The 21,468-nt window shown below is 42.1% G+C and overlaps 1 protein-coding gene across 2 annotated transcripts in view; it reads right to left on the reverse strand.

Moving 5' to 3' along the window:
- Positions 1 to 21,468, reverse strand: part of LOC138472724 (pulmonary surfactant-associated protein D-like) — a 67,564-nt gene that overhangs the window by 4,634 nt on the left and 41,462 nt on the right. The window contains exons 1-4 of one of the 2 annotated variants that reach the window (XM_069611042.1): positions 20,901 to 21,010; positions 12,792 to 13,011; positions 5,384 to 6,130; positions 1,939 to 2,022 (exon numbers count right to left, since the gene is read on the reverse strand). In XM_069611042.1, coding sequence (XP_069467143.1) covers positions 1,939 to 2,022; positions 5,384 to 6,130; positions 12,792 to 12,990 — 1,030 coding nt within the window. In that variant the 5' untranslated portion in view covers positions 12,991 to 13,011; positions 20,901 to 21,010. Of the gene's footprint in view, positions 1 to 1,938; positions 2,023 to 5,383; positions 6,131 to 12,791; positions 13,012 to 20,900; positions 21,011 to 21,468 lie in introns of those variants that run through there. The other variant, XM_069611043.1, reaches the window with a different exon arrangement.

A 21,468-nucleotide genomic window follows, 5' to 3' on the forward strand; every position in this document is an offset into this window, starting at 1 on the left:
CACCTACACTAACAACGCAGATGACACCCAGCTACTCATACCTCTGACTGGTGACTATGAGAAGGACTTAGCTTTGGTCAACAAAATCTATCTCATCATCCAGGCTTGTCTGAATGATGAGAAGACCAAACTGCTACTCCTAGTCTCTCCTTCCAACATAAGAAACTGGGCAACCAATACCTCTCTTTCAACATTGATGGCAATGACATCAGGGTGGCTAAAAAGGTAAAGACCCTGTATTTCTATTTAGACTCCTCCATGAGCTTGCGCAAACACGTTAGCGCCATGTCCTCGGCAAGAGCTTACACCTGTAAGCTGATCCACACATGCAAACCATTTCTCTCGGTAGAAAGTGGCACTATGATGGCTAGAGCCCTAATTCTCTCTAAAATCGACTACTGCAATGCATTGTACATAGGAGCCAAGAAATATATCATCAATAAACTCCAGATTCTTCAAAGCAACGCACTCAGAACTGCCCATAGCATATCTAGAAGACAGCACATCTCAATGATCAGATGAGACAACCATAGGTTATCCATCAAGGACAAAATCCAACTCAAAACAGCCTCCCTTACGTACAAATGCCTCAATAATGCAGCCTGTCAGTAGCTTACCGAAAAATTCATCAGGGATAATCCCTCTCAAACCACTAGATCTTCTAACTCAGGCTGCCTTAGAATCCCTAGGTTCAGAATGAAGAAAGCAAGTGGTAGTAGCTTCCCTGTCATGGCTGTCCAACTTTGGAACTCCCTACCCACCTCCTTAAGTCCGACCAATCCTTGCACAAATTTAGGAAAAACCTCAAACTCTGGCTCTCTTCCAAAGACCTCCCATCCTGCTGGTCATCCACAACCAGAATTTATTCCAGCACCTCCGTTGTATCTCAGCATACTATTGAATCCCTATTATTAACACTCACTTAATCCTGCCATACACCCTACTGTACTGTACTATAATCCTGCATATATCTGTACTATGTCGTATTGTATATTATCCCTTATTCCTGTATATTTGTGTACTATACTGTATTGTGTCATATATTGTAATCCTTTGTGTTGCAACTAAGAAACCGCATATTCTTGTAATACCCCCAGATACATACGGGTGGGGAGCGCTTTCTAAATAAATAAATAAACAAACAAGCAAACAAACAAATATATCCGTCCGTCAGTTGCCCAACTATGGAGGTTGCATATTGAGTCTTTATAACTCTGGCCCAAACAATCTTACATCCTAGAACGCACTACCTTCTTGTACGAGCAATATCCTATGACTAATACGGAACTCACATAAATTGGAGCAGAAGTGGATAAAACCCGGCCCTCCTTCATTGCTCCTCAAGCAAATTCGCAGTCTCCTCTGGATAGAGGGAAATCAATTAAGTTGGGTCCCAATCAACCATTTCGATTTGTTCAAGACACGAAAGATCCCAGGGGATTTTTTAAAAAAAGGCAAAGATCCACCCTTTCTGAAATAAATGGAGCATTGAGGAGTAGAAGGGCACTTCTCTTGTACATCATCCTCAGGCTGCTATGGAGTTGGTGACTTTCAAACTCCCATCACAGTGATTCTTAGAAAGACGTGCATTTTGTCAAACAAAGCTGATTTCACAATGTCCTGTGAAGTCAAAATTCAGAACAACTGTGAACTATTTCCTGTAGGACTCTGTAGTGTTGGAACTAGGAAACCACATGATACAAGGTTCACTATCCCAGTGGTCCCACAGCCTTAGCAGGCAGTCTGTGGTGATCTAAATGGGAAAGACTGGCAAACTCTTCTCTTGCACATTGGTTGGGCACAGGATGGGGAAGATGAATTGCAAGGACTGTGCAGAAGTGGTAAACATGTTCAATACACAGAAAATGTGTGACTGCAGGAGATTCCAGATACAATCTTCATATGCATGATCCGCATGCATAGTCCATAACTCTTTACCTTTCCTTTGCTTGCTTGAAGCAGCCTGCAGCGTCTTCAGCTGAAGATCCAAAGCACTCATCTGCCTCTTGAGAAGCTCAAGTTCTAAGGAAAGAAAGAAGCCTTATGGTCACTGGCATGTTCTTTGTGTTCCTTATATTGGCAAAAACCCAGTCAGTGGTTTATCCATTGATGGTTTAGGAAAATATGCTTTTATCTGGTGAGTGTTTCATCTCAAGTTTAGAATCCTGAGGCTCTGTATTCTTGCCCCTATAGCCCAAACCTGCTTTGTTAGAGGCTTCTGAAAATGGAAACATCTACTACTGGACACTGAAGTTATCGCATTTGGCTGCACTTCTTCAGGACCTCAAATTTCAGAAACAGACACTTCCAGACTCAGAAACCAGGCACATTTAAGGTTTACTGAAAAAAACATTACTGTCAATCTGAACGTCCCTACTGGCTCACAATCTGGAAAAATGTATCCACTTAACCTTTTTAAGGATACACTGTCACTCACATACAAAAAACTCAAATCAAGAGAGTCCAGGCAACATAGCTATTGAAAAAGGCTTACAATGCTTAGGCAGAAATCATTACGTACTTCAATATCCCAGAATCTGCCAACACTCAGCAAAGTCAATGCTTTACCACTCAGGTGATAAAGAGCTGAATGAAAGTCCTAGATAACATGGGGACCCAAGCTGTTCCTGTACCAAATGAACATGTGTCATTCTGCCATCAGTGAACAGCTTCACCACATGTTCAGCTGAGCTGGAACCCTATGGGTTACATTTTCCAGCCAATATATGCACGGTTTGCAGAGTCATACATAACGTTTACTATGTTTGGATCCAAAACTGTCTACTGTCATTTACCAGATCTCCAAAAGCCTATTCTTTTTTTTATGTATTATTAATGTGTCTTAGTTCTTACAAACTTTTCAGATCCATGCAATAATCAATACATCCTTAAAAACATATATTTCCCATCTCCAATATAATTCCTATGATTCCAAAGCATACACTCCTTTGCAATTTATAAATAAATAATACACATTTTAACTACAATCACATATTAAATATTAAACATCAAATATTTCCAATTTCTTAATAAAATTCATACCTTAAACACATTTTTAGAATCAAATAATTAGGAATATGGAATTACCCTACCATACTTAATCAATGTACAAGGTTTAGATCACAGATAATAATTCACAAATGCATCATAATTTATAATTTAAAAGACTCTCCAACAGCTACCATATCCTATCAAGTGCAACCTGCCCTATAACCGGTCTGAGAAGGCTCCAACAAGCGAGATGTCTCCACTCAATGAAGCTCCCTTAGAGAAAAAGGGTCGCAAAATTCTTGCCTGCCTAATTAGATGGCTGTGAACATAACTACAGATTGTCTCCACGTATCAGGTATGTCTCCTTCAATTCATACCTTTTTAAACAGGGTCCTCAATATAGTGGCCCAATACGCAGGATCTTTCTTCAACACCACCTTTGCAGGGCTGTCAGGGCCAGGGACCCTTGATCATTTAAGCTTTATAATCAACCCCTGGATGTTTTCCCTTTCAATATCCAGCTCAGTGGTTTTTTTTTGTTTATAGTTTACACAATAATTGTGCTTCCTCTCAGAACTAAAATTATCCACTACATACGTTCTCCAATCAGCCTCGCCAACAGTCTTATTTCCTCTAACAGCCTGTAGCACTTGCCACATATATTTAGTCTTACCGTCAGTTATCCCTGCTATCATTTTTTGCCGCCGCCCATTTTTGTGGGAATGTCTCCACCACTTTACCCAATTTGTGTACCTATTTTTGATTCTACGGGTAATCCTTACTAGCTTTTATTAAAAGCTAAACCCCATATTTGTACTTTTGTGTTACTTTTCTAACTGCTCTTGTTGCCTCTTGTGTTTCCTTGTCAAATATCTTTCCCTGCTTCCTTCCCTCTTTCGGAGCATTCACACCACCTAGAACAGCAACTTGTTCAGTAAACTGCTTATCCACCCCTCAATTTTAGCTGCCATCATCTTTTCCAAAAATAGAACCCATTTTGTTTCCACATCCTCTAAATACTTACTAGCGTTGGACAAATTCCTCTAAGCCCAGCAAATCCTATTCCCACCTTGGTTAACATTTACAATCCCTATTATTGTAAATGCAGCAGAATGTCTGTCACTGCCCTCTTGATCTCATTTGGTTATATTAAATTAAACACCCCCAAATTTGACAATTGAAGATAGAAATCATGTTAGTATAAGTTTGATGATCCAACGTATTTCATATGTATTTTTTAAGTCTTTTTCGACCGTTTTTTTGTTGATACATTGGTTAAACTTCTTACCATGAGTTGAGGTTCTCTCATGCTGCTCTTTGTCTGATCTATTTTCTTGCAATTGCTTTCCTTTCCTTAGTTAGACAGATTTGCCTTGTACTCCAGCCCTAGCCCCAATCCTGGAACCCCAAGCTTCCTTTATGTCCTTGATTTCCTTCTCTTCTCTTCCCCTATACCCTACACTACAACTCACCAGCCTAATCCTTCCTTCATTTTATATTACATTCATGTTCCTTTTATTTCCTCCGTGCACATCAAATTCGTCAAAATATTTTTCTTTAATGAAGGTTGGAATTTATAATTATTTTATCAAGGAAACAGGAGACAGATCCTGTCCTAACCTGTTCACATACACAGTCCAAGTCTCCCATCCAATAACTACAGGACATCAATGATTTTGTTCATACAGTCAATCTATGAGAGTCGTTTTCTACAGCTAAAGCCTGTTCATGGATTGTTACCAGTCATCCTTGAAAGGAACTTCCATGCAGATGATTTTAATTCAAAATGCACTGTATCTCTGCATCATGTCAGATATCGGTTATCAAAAATTGGTAGAGGTTATATCTTTAAGCCATACAGGCATCCAATTTATACAGTAGATATTATTAGCTCATTGTAATTTGAAGGTCTTTGCATAGACCCACTGCATACATCAACTACATGCAATGGAACATTTTACAAATTATTTTCCAATTGGACAACCATGTCTTTACTCCTCAAACATAAAGACAACTACCCGCACTCTCCTAGAGAAAGAAATCTAACCCTAAGTGTTCGAAAAGTAATCACAGGACCTTTCCTACCAAAACAAAATTACCCTGGACAATAGTTAGCTGCTGAAACTCCTGCCTCTCGAAGCGTCTTGTAAAACAAATAGTCTTCTCCCCGTGGACATTGTTGTGCTAAGAAGAATCTTCACTGGAAATCTCATGGATTCAAATGCAATTTTGCTGGGAATCTGGTTCCATTAAAACACAAACATATTTGAAATCTTAACAAAGCCTGTTGATAGACTTCCACTGAAACATACACATCGACATTGAACTTCTCTTAGAGAAATACAACTATCGGCATGCCATTTTTCCACGAAACCATAAAACTGCTACTTACCAGAACCCCCACTTTCTCCTTTCTGTCCCTTTTGGCCCAGCTGTCCTTGGTCTCCTTTTGGGCCTGGTGAGCCATTACCGCCTTTTGGGCCTGTTGGTCCAGCTGGTCCTGTTGCTCCTGTTGACCCTTTAGGACCCACGGATCCCAGTGGCCCTGGAGGCCCTGCTGTGCCCTTTGGACCAGCTGCTCCCGTTGGTCCTATTGAGCCTTTCGGTCCTGCTGCCCCTGTTGGTCCTGGAGGTCCTGCTGAACCTTTTGGTCCTGTTGGCCCTGCAGGCCCTGCTGCACCCTTAGGACCTGCTATTCCTGTAGCTCCATTTGGTCCTGTTGGTCCTGGGGCACCTGTTGAGCCTTTTGGGCCTGCTGGCCCTGTTGATCCTGCTGATCCCTTTGCTCCTGCAGGGCCCACTGGGCCTGCTGCTCCTATTGGTCCATTTGAACCTGGTGGTCCAGTTGATCCTTTTGCACCTGCAGCTCCTGTTGGTCCTGCTGGTCCCATTTGGCCAATTGATCCTTTTGGGCCCATAGGTCCTGTTGTTCCAGGTGGCCCAGATGAACCTTTTGCCCCCATTGGTCCAATTGGCCCCGTTGGTCCTGCTGGCCCAGCGGGGCCTGGTGGCCCAATTGATCCTTTTGGTCCAATCAATCCCTGTGCTCCTTTAAGACCAGTTGGTCCTGTTGAACCAGTTGCTCCAATAGGTCCTGCCTTTCCTGGTGGTCCTTGCAGTCCCCTTAGTCCTTGTAATCCTGGAAATAAATCAAGCACACAGAACACATCAATATGTATTGCTGCCTCTCCTCACTTACATTATCATTTCTTCAGCTCTTCTCTTGTTTGCTTTGTAAATGTAGGCATGCACAATTGTATAATACAAAAATAATCAGGATGGAGAGATCCAACAAGAAACAAAGTGATTCTGTGTACGTATATTTATTTTGCATTAACACAGAAGGTTTTGGATGACTTGACAATTTACTTTACAATCCTTTCGATAAGCACGAAAGTTTAGGAAGTACAAACGGACAAGGCTGGTTGTGGATAGTGGTAACACGGATGAGTGTCGACCTCTGGGGTTATTGAGGTCAAAACTTCATTAAAATGCACATTTCCCAAAATGGATGAGGTAGGAAAACCCTATGTGCAGGGAAATATGCGCCTGAGACTTAAACTGGTCCAAAGCATGGTTTACACATGGTGCACACAACATATAACATACACGAGGGGGGATGGTACAGTTGTGTCATGGGGATCAAATGCTTAATCTAATGTTTGGACACCCCTCAGTTCAATGATGCTCAACTGTGTGGTCAGAAACATGTTTTTTTTCAGTGAGTTTTATAATGCATAACAGTATTATCCTATCATTGGCTGCCCTACAATTTGCATATATGTTCAGCATAATATAAAATGTATGACCACCTATTCATTAAATCATGTATCTTTTCTAAGACATAAGCGACTGCAACAACACAGTAAAAACTTAAATATAATATGTCCTTTATTATGCTCAAGACAGCAACAGGTTGCAGCATTGTTCAAAGGTTGGCTTTACATGTAATGAAGTTAATGCCAATTTAAGCATTCGTTGTTACATATCCAGATCTTAAAAGGATCCACATTGTATAGTGTACAGGTGGCATTGAGTTTGTAGGACAGGAGAAAGGCATGTGTTTTGCTGTATTTGATGGAAGGAAACAATGTACGCTTGTGTATGGGAGTAACAAAGAAGCAGTGACAAAGTCAATGGATGTGACTTGATTTTGTGCTACTTGCCGTCTGCAAGTGTCAGTCTCAGATCCCACGCCAAGGTTATAAGGCCAGACATATCCTCACATGCATAAGGATAAGCACTGCCATTGAATACCAGGTAAGCTTCACCGGGAGACCTCATCAACCTCGAATCTCAATGCGCAAACTGGAAGATTCTGATTACCCAGGCCAAAGCGGCTTACTACTGCACCACCATTGTGGCAGCCTCTAACAGGAGCAAATCCCTCTTTGAGGTACTAAAGCATTGTACCAAACACTCACCCGAGCCCTAGACACCAGCAACTAAAATGCAACATAATCAACACATTTCTTTATAAAAAATAGAGAAAATCCGAGAGACCGTTGAATCAACCTCTCACAGAGTTAGTGCCTTCTGCACCATGGCACACATACTGCCACTCTGGACCCCATGTATGTCTTACTCTGATGATGTAATCTCAACCTCCATCATTAAACGATTGACAGGCCCAGCACTCAATGCGCTCCTCAGCATTATTAATACCTCCCTAACAAAACGGTAATTCCTGGAAACCCGCAAAACTAGTCTCATACAACCTCTTTTGAAAAAAACAAACCAGGATCTTGATGGCCTAGCCAACTACTGGCCCATTACAAACCTCCCAATCTTCAAAAAGGTAGTTTGTACACAACTACTCATCAGAATCAAACAACTCCACCTACTGAATGACTATCAGTCAAGTTTCTTCCCCAAGTGTCGCATTGAGACAACCACCATCCACATGCTGGATGATGCCCTCTAAATAATGGATAAGGTTGACGCATGCATCCTGGCCATCCTTGACCTCTCGGTTGACCACCACATCCTTCTCCCCCTCCTTGCTGACAGGATCGGAGTCTCTGGCACTGTCCTGAATTGGCTTACCACCTACCTCTCAGGCAGTCACCAGGCATCCAAATGAACTTGTTGCATTCTAGCCAACTCCAGGTCTCCTGAAGAGTCCCCCAAAGCTCCATCCTCTCACCAATACTTTTTCACCTTTATATAGAGCCTCTGGGCACACTCCTCAAAGACCCCAATATAGCCATTCACCAATACAGGGATGATTCTCAGTTGTGCATGAGAGTAAATAGCATGCAGGATATCATTTTTCTCTGTGATTGACTATCATCCAGTCCTGGATGTCGACTGCCTACCTCAAACTAAAACCATCCAAGACTAATTTCATCCTCATTGCTCCGTACACTAAAAAACAACACATCCAACAATGGCTCAATTAGAAGCGCCTAGAAGATTTGATCCACAACTCTCAGACTCAGCAGAATATGTAGGCTTCACCATTGACAGCAGCCTGTCTTTCCTGAAACACATAGCCTAGAAGGCCCAAACAGCCTGGCTCTGAATCTCTACCCTTTGAAAAATAAAACCATTCATTCTGCGAGACTTCCACACTGTAGTGCAGGTCCTTGTGGTCTTCCACACTGATGTGTAAATGCTCTTCTGACAGGGCTCCCAGCTGCTCACTTGGCTCCCCTAAAACCAATCCACCATGCTGCAGCACATCTTATTACGGGAGCATGGAAATTCGACCGATTAACTCAATCCTACGCAAACTACATGGGCTTCCTTTCCAGGCCAAGTTACCTTTTAAGACTACATATATCATCTACAAAGCAGTCACGAGTCGCAGACAAGCGTACCTGGTGGCTAAACTCCACATATCTGGTGTCACACGCTACTCGTGCAGTAAATTGACCAACAGGCTTCAATCATAACTCTCCCGTAAAGAGGGAATCGGCAAACAAACCTTCTCTTGTCATGCACCCACCCTCTGGAACTCAATGCCAGTGTTGGCTTGGAATGCCTCCACAATTCTCCAATTTCGCAAATCTCTCAAAACATGGCTCTTCAACAACACCTGACAAAGGACTAATTCCAATGGACACACATACTGACGCAAAGACCACAGCTCACAGCACTGTGCTACTGTCAAAAGGTGCCAACCCAAATTCTGGCTACCCACACTCTACTGCGGTCCGCTGCACTCAAGCTAGGACCATGCTTTAAACAATAAAGTGCATTAAAAAAAATACAACCTCATATGTATGTCCAGGGACTGCAGCCGGAATTATCTTGTTTAGGGTACTGCTAAGACTCTAAACCGGCTATTGACAAGTGTTCTGTTTTGATTCATTGTCCCTGTAATCCATGCAATATTCACTCTAGTGTAGGAGTGAGTTAGTGTGATTGTTTATATAGCATGCGCTGTGGCATGCCCGCTTCTTGGCATTGCTGGGCACAAACTGGAGGATAGAAAGAGATAATATATGCTGAAAAGATGGGTTTTATGGTGTTTGTAAATGACTGGCAGTTAGGTTCAGCTCTAAGGAAGAGCAGCAGTTTTCTTCCCTTTGGTTGATTCTCCAATACTGAACAGTCCGTGTGACGGGATGCCATCTAAGAGGATGTAAAAGCCAGGAGTCATAATTTCAAGTTGCAAGCTACTATCCAGACATATAAAGTCACTTTCTACCTTTAATTCTCCATACACACAGCACCCTAGATCTTACTCCACAAGAGTCAATTACAATTAGCCTATGGCTAGTGCAGATTTTGAGCCCTAAGCTTTTTTAGAATTTTAGCAATAATAATTATGCAGGAAATTTCATCTATGAAAGCCAGCTCCACTAATCCAACTCTTTCATAAATGCTCTGTGCCAAAAAGCATAGGGTGATGTGTGCTGTAACTGTCTGTTAACATCTCCTAGCAGCGTCTCTGCAGTAGCAGCAGGGCAGGTACAAAGGCCACACGGATGTTCCTGAACACAACTGTTGGAACTCAAGGTTTGACCAGGCGGAGGTGGCTTATTAACTGGAAGCACCCCTGATTAAAAATATAAAAGTGTACCCCTAGGCAGTCTGGTGACAGGAGATTCATAATTAAATCTATGCCACATCTGGTTTGACATTGTGCCTTCGCTCCAACAGGAGAGTTGTAGCCCCTCAGCAGGCTTTCGGCTACCCCTGTCGCTGGCTGTCTGGTCTCATGTTCTCTCTGGATTGCCAACCTGACTGTTCCATTTCCTGCCTTCCTCTGAACTTTTGAATACACTCTAAACTTGTTGGCTCAACTAAATTCTCTGCATTGTTCTCTCATTGCCTACGCATTGTCTCTGAAATGGGTGTTTCTTTCCTCTCTCTGTTGATTCTTTTCCCTTCATCCAGAAACTCTGGTGTTGTGCCTCAGTTGTGTCCTCTGTCTTATTTGATTAATCAACTTTCAATTACAGTGTTCACCGTGTATTAAGAAGCCTGGTCTGCCATCTCCTAACACATGATGATGGTGATGATGATGGTATTTATTGAGTGCAGACCCAGCTCTGGGAAGCAAAGGAGCGCTTTACAAACATATGGTGGGGAACAAGGTTAGGGAGCAGAGAAACAAGGGAGTGGAGATCTAACAGGTGAGGGAGGGCAATTAGTCTACAAGCGACCAGGGAAAGTCGCAGAGGGGATCAGATCACTGACTCTCAGGTATGTATTTATTTATTTAGAATTCTTATAAAGCACTACATGCCCACAGGCCTCAGAGCGCTACAAAGGAAACAACAATTACAAACGACAACTTACATAAATATCAAAAAAATACACAAGAAGGAGAAGACAAGGGAGCAGATCAGTCTGGGGTAATGATAAAAACAAAAACATCAATGTAACATTTCCAAATAAAGATTAGGTGTCAAACTACTAGTCCTAAATTAGAGGAGCCCTTAGGGAGATATTTACACAAGTTTAGACAGTGGGGCAGGTTACTGTTTCCACACCCCACGAGCACGCAGTCCCTATTCCTCTGAGAACACCAATCATCAAGTTCTATTCTGCTCAGGAACTTTAGATCAGAGCATCAAACTACCCCAGGCCCAGATCTTGCGCGAAGCCAAGCAAGTACTTTATTACGTAAGGCTTCTCGTGGTTCTCTCCATAAGGTAGGGGCAACAGTTGTTCAGCCCAGATACTGAGATAAAATGGCAAATGTGGTCATCATATGGTTAGATATCCACAGTCTGAACAGGACTACATTTGCTGGAAACCACTCTGCTCATTTCAGAGAAGAATTTAAAACCTACCTTTTGTATCACTCAGAACTGATTTTGAGTAAAGACAACATGTCCCAGCATGCATTATGTTCCACTCATTACTCATGCCACCGGAGCCATTCATTCTGACTCCTTCTCACATGGGTGCCTGGAGCCAGGGAAACATTAGTGTTGGAATGTATGGAAAGGAGCTGGCCAGTGCATTTGGGCTGCTGTGTCACCTTTGAGAATAAAGTACCCTGAGTCATTTGAACACTATTGCAAATGAATAAAGTGCATCCTATACACTTTTTTGGTTTGCATTACATTTTGCTAAGGGCAGAATATGATACCCGGATATATTGGGCACAGATATTAAGCACCCGCATGTAGCTCACACAATAGAATCTGTGCACCAGACATTAACAGAATGTAAGTTTAAATCCTACATCATTGGGCAATATTTGACCTCTACTATACTTCTGAAAAGCTATACTAATGACGTAAACATTCTGAATCACTCTTGCCCAGATTATTGCAGAGTAGCTGATATATGGCCTAAGGTATTTACCTGGGCTTGCTTGGCATGTGAGTCTAGCATCTGCTGAGAGCAGCAGACCATCCTTCCTGGATTATGATAAAGATGGAGGGGAACCTGAAGGCCTGCTTCCTGCCTCCCTGGCTCTTGCTGAACTATTAATGTGCAGTGGGTAGAAAGAGGTCATTCACCTGAATCCTCAGTGCATTGAAAAGAGAACTGTTGGAAAAATATGTACAAGGAATAAAAAACGGCTCCAATAGTCTGGACAAGAGTGCACCTTTCACAAAATGGAGGGACAATCACATTGGCACGCCTCAGAGCTCTGAACTGCTTGTTGGTCTGATGGACACTTTCTTACAAATTCCAATGTAATGTTTTGGATTCCAAAAAGGTTTCTGTCATTACTAGGTCACTCTTTCTACCTTTTCACCATTTTGACTGCTGACTGATTAATGTGTGCATCTGGGATCCAACCTATACACAAAATGTGGGTGCCTGACCAGTGACTAGTGGTCACCTCTGCCATGAAACATTGTGGCGTGGCTCTAAGAGGGAACTCATTGGTGGAGTTTAGGATATTGCATGGGTGGGCACGCCTTTGGCTTTTCCTAGCAAGTGGTAGGGAGAGGTAGTTAGTTGTAAGTCAGATACAGGGGTTTGAGATGAGTCTCTGCCTTCAGTGGGAATAGTTGAAGTTGATACTTTTTTGTTTTGATGCCTGAAGTGTTCTGGATTTTTCTGGACGCAGTCCCGCTCAAACTGTGATAGACCTGCGCGGTGGGAATAGGCATGGTCCATGACTCAATATGGCCGCAAAAATATGGCGATATTTTTATATCACAATATTTTCGCGGGGATATTAGCACATGGAACCATTTAGTGGCTGAAGAAAGCGAGGAATCCTCAACACTAACACCAGGCCTTCAGTACAAAGCCTTGCACCATCTGTGGAATCAAATGGTTTGCATTACCACTTCATTGCAGATGCAGTAAATAAATAAATATACCCGAGAGTCTACCAAGACCAGCATGGAAAAGGCTTAACGAATCTGGGACTGTACCTGGATCTCCTTTCTCTCCTTTTGGCCCTTCTTTTCCGTCCCGCCCATCTCTGCCGTTCAGGCCATTGTTCCCTGGGACACCACATGTAACCACTGGACAGGTGTTGGGGGTCTGCATGTCCTTTTTTGGTTCGACACTGGCTGCCACCGCCAACGAAGTTCCCAAGATGAAGACACTAACATATCGAAGAAGGTCCATGATGTATGCACTCAATTAGTCCTGCAAAGAATCACAGATATCTTACTTGACATAAACGTCTGTTTCAAGTGTGTCTTCATGACATTCGCATTGGCATGGCAACGGAAAGGGAAGAAGACACAAGACAACATTACAGATTTCACATGTGGGACCTGTGTGCACATCCAACCCTCCAAATGACCTAATATATATACATGCACCTACTCTAGCCATCTGTCCAGTTGAGCTGCCACCCACTCACACAAACAATTCATGCCCCTAACCCATTCACCATCTCACCCACTCAATCAATTAACTCTTCACATTCCTATCCAAGCTCTTAAACATCCGACTACCAACATGGAACATTTGATGGACTGATATTCCTCAGTTGTATGACTGATACATAAAGGCTTAAATGGTCAGGCTTTGTTTTTTTAATTTTTTTATTTTTTGTATTTAATTGATAGACAATTTTTACAAAAGAAGAAAAGGAAAACTTGATCCTTTCAATCGCTCATTTTGATCAATTCATTACTAGTCCAAGTCCACTGTCAATACCTATCCCTTGAACCTGAGCTTACGGCCAGTTCCCTAAGTCTCTCTTTGCTGTATGGCCATTGTTTTTGCCTAGTCTGGCTCTTGATAATGTAGGTGTGTCCTGCAGGTTTAATTGTTCGTTCTCTGTTTTACTTTACTTCCCGTGAATAGTAATCCTCAGTCCCGAGGGGGCCTATGATCTAGGCCTAATGATTTAGGCCTAGAGGCTTAAATGGTCAGGCTTTATGGTTCTGCTATCTGGTATTTATAACGTGGTATTCATTTCTTATCAACGGCTGGAGTAGTCAAAGCCGGCCACCTCTGAATGTTGCTACGCCCACTCAGAAGAGAACAGCTACAAAACGTCACTTCCAGGAACACAATGTAATCGCCGCTGTCTGAAGAGTAAGCCAGACTCTGGGCCCATTATGACAAGGACGTAGAAGCACTCCAAGACTCCAAGCGGGTGGATCAAACTTCCCCGTCCTAGCTTCCAAGCTTTGGAATTCCCTCCCCTTCACCATCAGATCTGAAGAATGCTTTAGTGCCTTTAAGTCCAAAACGAAATCCTGGCTATTCAACAAGCCTTGAAACTCGGATTTCTTAGGTACCTGGGAGCCATGTCCCAGTAAAACGCCTGCCCTAATCTCTACTCGGTAAATGATGTATATCTCTGTATGCTCTGAATACTTTGCATGGTATCTAAATTTGAATATATGTATGCTTGTTATGTAACCATGTCCTAAATTGCGCCCTGATGCCTCCGGGCCTGACGGTGCAAGTTACAAATAAAACAAATACAAATACAAATCTTAATGCCAGGACTCACTACACAAGAAGGTGTGCATAAAAAAGATATGTGTCTGAATCAATACAACTTTAACATATTGATTCAGCCATCCATGCGCCCAGACTAGACCATCAATCCATGCATTCAGTCATCACAAATAACCATCCAAGCTAACTCTCAATAAATATACTCCTGTTTATGCATCAAAACAACTAATTGGCAAATCAGCTATGAGCTTGCACATGCTGACAATGGACCCACTAGCGCACTCATATATTTATCCTAAGGGATCTCAAAGGGTTAATCATTAACCTTTGATTGACTTAAAGAAATTAAACATTCTGTGGGAGGAGGCCAGCAGGTGCTTGCAACATCACTTAATACACGTGTCGCGTTAGGAGTTATTAACCATACTTTATAAACAAAGTGGGCTTGGAGTGACATCAAGTTATAGAATAAGAATCAAAAGGGGCATGTTCGTCCCTCTCAGAATTAGGCTGGACTAGAATCAAGTCAAGCATATGGCAGGTGCTACTGACACTGCCTTTAGTCCTTCTATGTCAATGCATCATACTATAAAATAAAAGGCCAGAAGCATGTTTTCCCGAGCCACTCAGTTGTCTGCTAGAGGGAGGTGTTGCTTATGCATACAATAAGAAGACTTCAAGTTCAACTTCCAGGAAAACAAAATGTATATTCTACCACTAGACGGAGCTATTGCCTTACCCATACAATAATGAGACTTCAAGCTCATTTTCCAGGCGGACAAAATGTGTGTTTCAACAACAGAAAGTGCATTTCAATGTGCATTCCAACAACAATGTGTATTTCAACAATGATAACATACAATTAGCTGCAAAATCAAGCCCAAGACAGGGATACCACTTTAAGAAGCATACTTCAAGTTGCATGGAGAGTTTCATGCTGCATGTGAATTGTATTACTCCCACATCCGTCAACATTATGTATTTAAGTCCAGAACCCGTAAGTGGAATACAAGACAATGAGGAGCAGATACAATGATTGGCCATCTGTTATGTTGAACTTTCAATGTATTCTGAGAGATTTGGTTTGCGGTTACTACTTCTACAGGTAAAAGGAGCAAGATATTTTACAATTTTTTTTCTATTAACATACATTATGTGAAATTACACCTCATAATATAGTTGCACTCTGAAAATATCTTCCTTTACGCACATTAGCCTGTGTAGACAGGCTTTTCCACTAGTACGATTATAATTGAGGTGGGGTCTGTCATGGGCCTGACTCTGCCTTTCATCCACCTGGTTAGTAAAATGAGCATCATCGTAAATCATTATTTTACGCAGGTGTGGGGTGGTCATGACAGCCTATAGTCATGGCAGTCGATTAAGTCTCGAGCAGTCATGTGCTTGACTTGACCTGTCACCCTTCTGGGGAAGATGAGTACAACTGAGGTGAGAAATGTGTAATGTGGAGATGGAAAGGCATTCGAAAGTAGGGGTATTCCTTGAATACATGTTGGGCTCCTTGCTGTATCTCTACAGGTAGCCCGCCAGGCTACTCTGCATTTCGAAATAATACGATTTTGCTTGTAGTGAGCTTAATGCTTGAGGGTATATTAACCTTCTCTTTTTCCTCTGACCACTTGTGAGAGCATGTGCCCAGAGGTCTGCTGGGCAGCTGGCTCTGTCCCTGGGATAATCATCTGTGCTGCATGAAAAAGTGTATGCCAGTAGCTACTAGGGCACATCTTTATGCTCAAAACACAGCAATGTTATCCCTATTGACTTTTTCCCTACCTGTTGAGAAAATGAGCTGATCTTAATGTGCTGGTCAGTTTGCTCTTTTTGCTCCCTTTTAAATTGGCATTTTAGTGCAAAAAAGTACAGTGCTGACCATTCACATTGTATGAACCTGCATTTATGGAAGGAGGGGGGCCTTGCACTTCGGGTTTGTTTTCGGTGAAGGCCTGTGGGTAGTGTGTCTGGGGACAGGTCACCTTTGCCACTGTTCTATGTGGGCATAAAGGAACCTGGAGTTAATGTCCCAATTGGGCGTAAAGGAATCTTACAATGCTATGTTAACTGGTCATAAAGGATGCTGCTACATTTTTCTAACGGGTACCTGCCACTACTGTGGTGACTGGGGATAGTGGACATTCTTGACCACAGTGTGAGTGCCTCCTCATGAAATGGTAGCAGTGCTGACACCCGGCATAACCAGATCAATACCTGGCGATGGTTGTAGTAACTGGGATTTTGATAATAAAAACTTGAAAAAAGTGTGAGAACCCAGGCTTTTGTGTGCAATATCTGGCACATGATTGCAATACCTGGCTCATTTATTTATGTGTTCATTTATTGGTGATGTGCAAGGTGCCTTGTGTAAGAATGTGTTCAGCTGCATTTTTCAAAGCGTTAGGAAAAAGGTGGATGAAAAGAAGACACACATCAATGGCGTTTGAAAAAATGCCTAAAGTTCTATCCGGTTTCAGGCTATTATTCTCAAATATTATCATTAGTTATTAGGATTGCTGCTTAAAAGAGAGTGAATGATTTATTGGAACTGTCCATAAGAATGTAATTCAAATAAATGTCCAGCAGAGGGCAGTGGAACACAATATTACTTACATGTGCAGCTCCTACCATACGGCCAGTGAAAGTTCTTCACATAAGACGAACTTTGGTTAAACATCTGTATGGACAGTCAAGTACGAACTGAACCATTGGGGAAATATAGTTCACGTAACTGATAAACCATTGATCGAGTGTCAGAGAAGTCTAAAATCGGAGTGAATCCGTCCAAGCCCTGCATGCCTTGCAGACAGAGCCGTCTTTATGGGAGGGCAAAAGGACCTTGTGTCGTGGTCCCCACTTTGGGGGGAGAGGGGCACATGGCTGCCTGATTCAAAGAAGTCAGTGCCCATTATTTACAAAAGATGGTGCGCAGAAAAACAAAGAAACCTGCTGCCTGAATGTTCTTCACAGCTATATTCTGTTCAGACCAATGTATCCTGTAAACCTTGCTGCGTCCACTGTAGAACACACAGTGGGACGGATTCTCAGACTTTTTATTTTGCACAAGTGAGGAAATGTGTTAAGCCATTTTATGATTTGGGCCCAAAAAAAGTGCACCCAAATTCACAGAGGGCCTACGAATGTGCGTATCATAGATGCGCACATTCAGATGCTCTTTTTCACTCCCTTTGCTCATTTGCACAAATAAGGGGGCATTTTTGCAAATTTCAATGAGCATGCCGAATCCACAAATGGGATACGCTTGCAAATCACAATAATACAAGACCTTTCCCTGTGCCTGTTTGGGCTAGGTGCAGGCGAAGCAGAATGCACAGTATATTAATTTCGGAACCTTTTATGCATTTTCTTTAAAGTGTGAGAGCAGCGGCATTAACCGCCAGTCTCCCACTTGCATTACTGTCTTCCAAACAAGGACATGAATACATTTTTATTTTTTACTGCATTTAACAGTGGCATACCCTTTAAATACGCTCCAGGTACGCGAGTGGGTGTAGGGAGCCTGTGATACATTAGGGTCCAGAGAACACTACCAACATTAATGTCTTTAAGGAGGCTGGGTAGCACATTACTGTTCTACTGTGCAGCCACCCCTGAAATGTGCAGGTCACCATTAAGAAAAAGGGTAACTGTGCATCTCTGAAATGAGAACAAATGTAAAAAGTGCAAGCCCTGCGCTTTTTTCATTTGCACTAAATTATGGGAATCTGCATCAGTTTGTCTGTTCACTATAACACTATAACACAACTCCTGTTGCATTCTCAGCCTTCTATGGGGAATATATTGATTATGTGTAATCCTGAACGTTGAAATGCATATGGATATATTTGAGTGCCACACACTTTTAGAAGATATGAGGAAAATGCTCCTTACTGAGATTTGCATTCTTATGCAGATCACAGTACCAAATTCTAGCAAGGTAGACTTAGGGCCTCATTACACGGATGGCGGTAAAATACCGGTACCGGTAAATCCTTACCGCCTTACTACGAGGTCCCTTTGCGGGTTGGGGGATTTAACGCCTGCTATTGCAGGCGTTAAAAACCAACCCGCAAAGGGACCCAGGGAGCTCATTACGGTACCGCAATTTGCGGTACCGTAATTAGCGCCTTCCCCATTCCCATTGAGCCCTATGGGTCAAAAATGGGAATGGGGAAGGGCAATGGTGGAAGGGGGAATTACCGCACAGCCAACCTTGGAATGGGGAGGTAATTCCCCTTTCCGCCAAGGCGGTGCCGGTATTTTACATCCGTGTAATGAGGCCCTTAGTCTTTTTCAATGTCTCAGATTGGTAAACGTGTGTGTGCACATACCTGTGTGATAATGCTACTGCACTACAAAACAATGTACCTCACCAGACAGCTCAAGCTATCAAAATTAACATACCATCACTGTGATGCGGGACTCATGCTTCATTGGCCCAAACAAGGGTTGTAAAATTTAGCAGCCACCCCAATAAAAAACATAAAGTGTTAGTTGGGAGAAGTGATTCGGTAGTCAAATTCAAGAGTGTTTAACAACAGTGTTGAGGCTTGCACCGTGACTTTGCCAGCGGATGATACAGTGTTCCTGGACAAATCCTATTATCTCACCCGAAGGTACTCTGCTGCTTCCATGAGAAGGCTTACCTTCTGTCATAGTGGTGCCATTGTTTAGTCATTGCCTGATCTTTCTTTTTATGTAGGCCATTGAGTGAAGGGGGCACAGATATAAGAGAGCTGACCGTATTTCACAGACCGCTGGCTAGAATATTTTCAAGTTTGCTTATTTAGTAAACAAATTGAGTTGCTTTTTTTATACAATTTCAAATGTAAATCTGCACATCATACAAAATAGTCAACAAGTCAGTGTTTCAGGTGTATGTTAAGCTTTAAAATACAATAGAAAACCCAAGATTACATTGTTTAAGTTCACACCAATTGATATTCTTAAACTTGTATACTTGCCTCAATGATGGAGATCATAAAGCCAGAATCATGTGTCTTTTTCACATTAAGTTAAAATAAAGTTTTGTTTTTAAATATTGTCAATTTGGGTCATTATGTGATTTGTGTGCTTTGCAAGTCAGCTCTACATAGTTCATGAAAGTCAAACATAAACAAATAATTGTACCTTACTCTATGATAAGAACTGGGAAACAATGTGTCAAGTGCATAAATTGCAGATTGGCTCACATTTCTGCTTTCTCCCTTAACCAATTTGGGTGATCCTGGGCAATTTATTTAATCTTGTGGTGCCTAAGCTGTCGAATATGCCATTCTCTAAACATTCAAGTTGTCAGTCAGGGTAAACTCTTCAAATATGCTTCACTCAAGGAGATTTAACTAGCTATGGCATTGCTTCATGTATAATACTAGTGGCATGATATATTGCACAGCACAAAGTCATTTGTTTTTTAACGGACTATTATCAATACTGTTGGAAAACCACAGTTATTTTCTAATCTCAGTCTTTGTTAGCATGCATGCACCTTTCTGGTAGATTATAAAGCATACCCACTATCTCTTCTATGCAATGATATGTGATCCATTCTCATTGGTTCCAGTCTGTCTCCATGCTTGAGCACATGGGATGTAAGGAGGTGCACACATCCTCTGGGTGTTGCTTGGTCACTTACCCACCCATTAATTGCCCTTAGCCATGCTAATCTGTATGCTCATTCCCACCCACTACTGGCCCTTCACCAGTCAGAACACATCCTCATAGGATTTATTTGAGCAATCTTTAACAAGCAGTAGCATCAAATATTGGCCTGGCAGTGGTCTTTTTAAACAGCCTTCTCATAGTTAATGGCTTAATTGTATTTGTAAATGTGCTACTGGTGCAAAAAGCATGTCTTAACAAGTGGGCTTTCAGATACTTCATTTATAAGCAGTACACATAGACAATAGAAATAACACATTTTAGATAGAACAAACATTAGTAAAGCCAATTGTTTTGGCATTTGTGTAAGCAGGGGAATGGCATGTGCCAGGCACTGTCATAATGTTCATAACGGCACAACCTGGCTGTAAAATGGCAGTGTCTGGAAAATGGCATGAGTGCCTGGCAAATGAGCATCTAATACATGCCAAAACAGTGGCTTTGCCCATGCAAGCTTGTACATACCGCTTATAAATGAAGTGGCACACGGTACACTTAATTAAGACATTTTTATTGCAGAAGTAGGCATTTACTGTTGAAAGCGTGCCATTAACTCTAAAAACAAGGCTTTGGAAAACAAAAGGCATGCCCTGTACAGCACAATCGTTGATGTTACTGTTTGATAGAGCTAGCTCAAAGAGATCCTAGAAGGGGATGGTTTGAGCAGCGAGGAGCAGGTTATTGGTCATAATGGCCTTGGGCACTCACATGGCCATCGACAGTCAATGGGTGGATACATAATCAAACAACACTCATGAGCTGTGTGTCTGTCCTCACATCCCATCTTACTCCGAGGTGAACTGCAATGGAATAGCTTTGTTTATATGTAACACCTAAGCACCGACTTACAGCGAAAAGTAAAGGGTTACCTGCCCTGCACGTTATGCCACATGTAGCCCATCACAAAGCGACATATTGGATGTAAGAATGAAGTCACTTACTGCGTCTGCTGCTTCAGCCGGCAGGATGCTTCAATCACCCAGCAGCATCGACTAGTAAGGACCCTAGGCGCTGTTTATATAATGCATGTCTTGCCCTATCAGTGAATGACACTGCCTGCTTGATTTCGCTATAGGTGTTCTCTGGGAATTGCCAAGATTGCTTATTTTCAGCCCATTGAGGTCAACCCTTGAGAAAGTCTGATAAGAGAATGTGTGCACATTGCATTGCCAGGAAACATGGGAAAGTCCCAGCTCGCCCTGCTGCTTCTGCTTTTACAAATGTTGCAAGAACAGAAATATTAGAAAAGCACAAACTGGTAAAATTGCAGCTTTAAACATTTGATATTTGATATTTGCCTAATGCTGGGGCTATGTGCGTCTGTGCTTTGCACTTGTTTGGGATACATAACCACATGTATTTTGATAATTAAGTATATGATTTAGAAATGGTGTCCTTGTTTTTTAAATGTCTTTAACTTCACAATTTCGCCCCAGTTCTTTTCCCCAACAATCCTACATGTATTTAGCCAGCAGGTATGGTATCCCAGGCACATCAAGATAGCACACT

This window comes from Ambystoma mexicanum, chromosome 8, assembly GCF_040938575.1.
Source record: "Ambystoma mexicanum isolate Mex_15411 chromosome 8, UKY_AmexF1_1, whole genome shotgun sequence".
Taxonomy (NCBI): Eukaryota; Metazoa; Chordata; class Amphibia; order Caudata; family Ambystomatidae; genus Ambystoma; species Ambystoma mexicanum.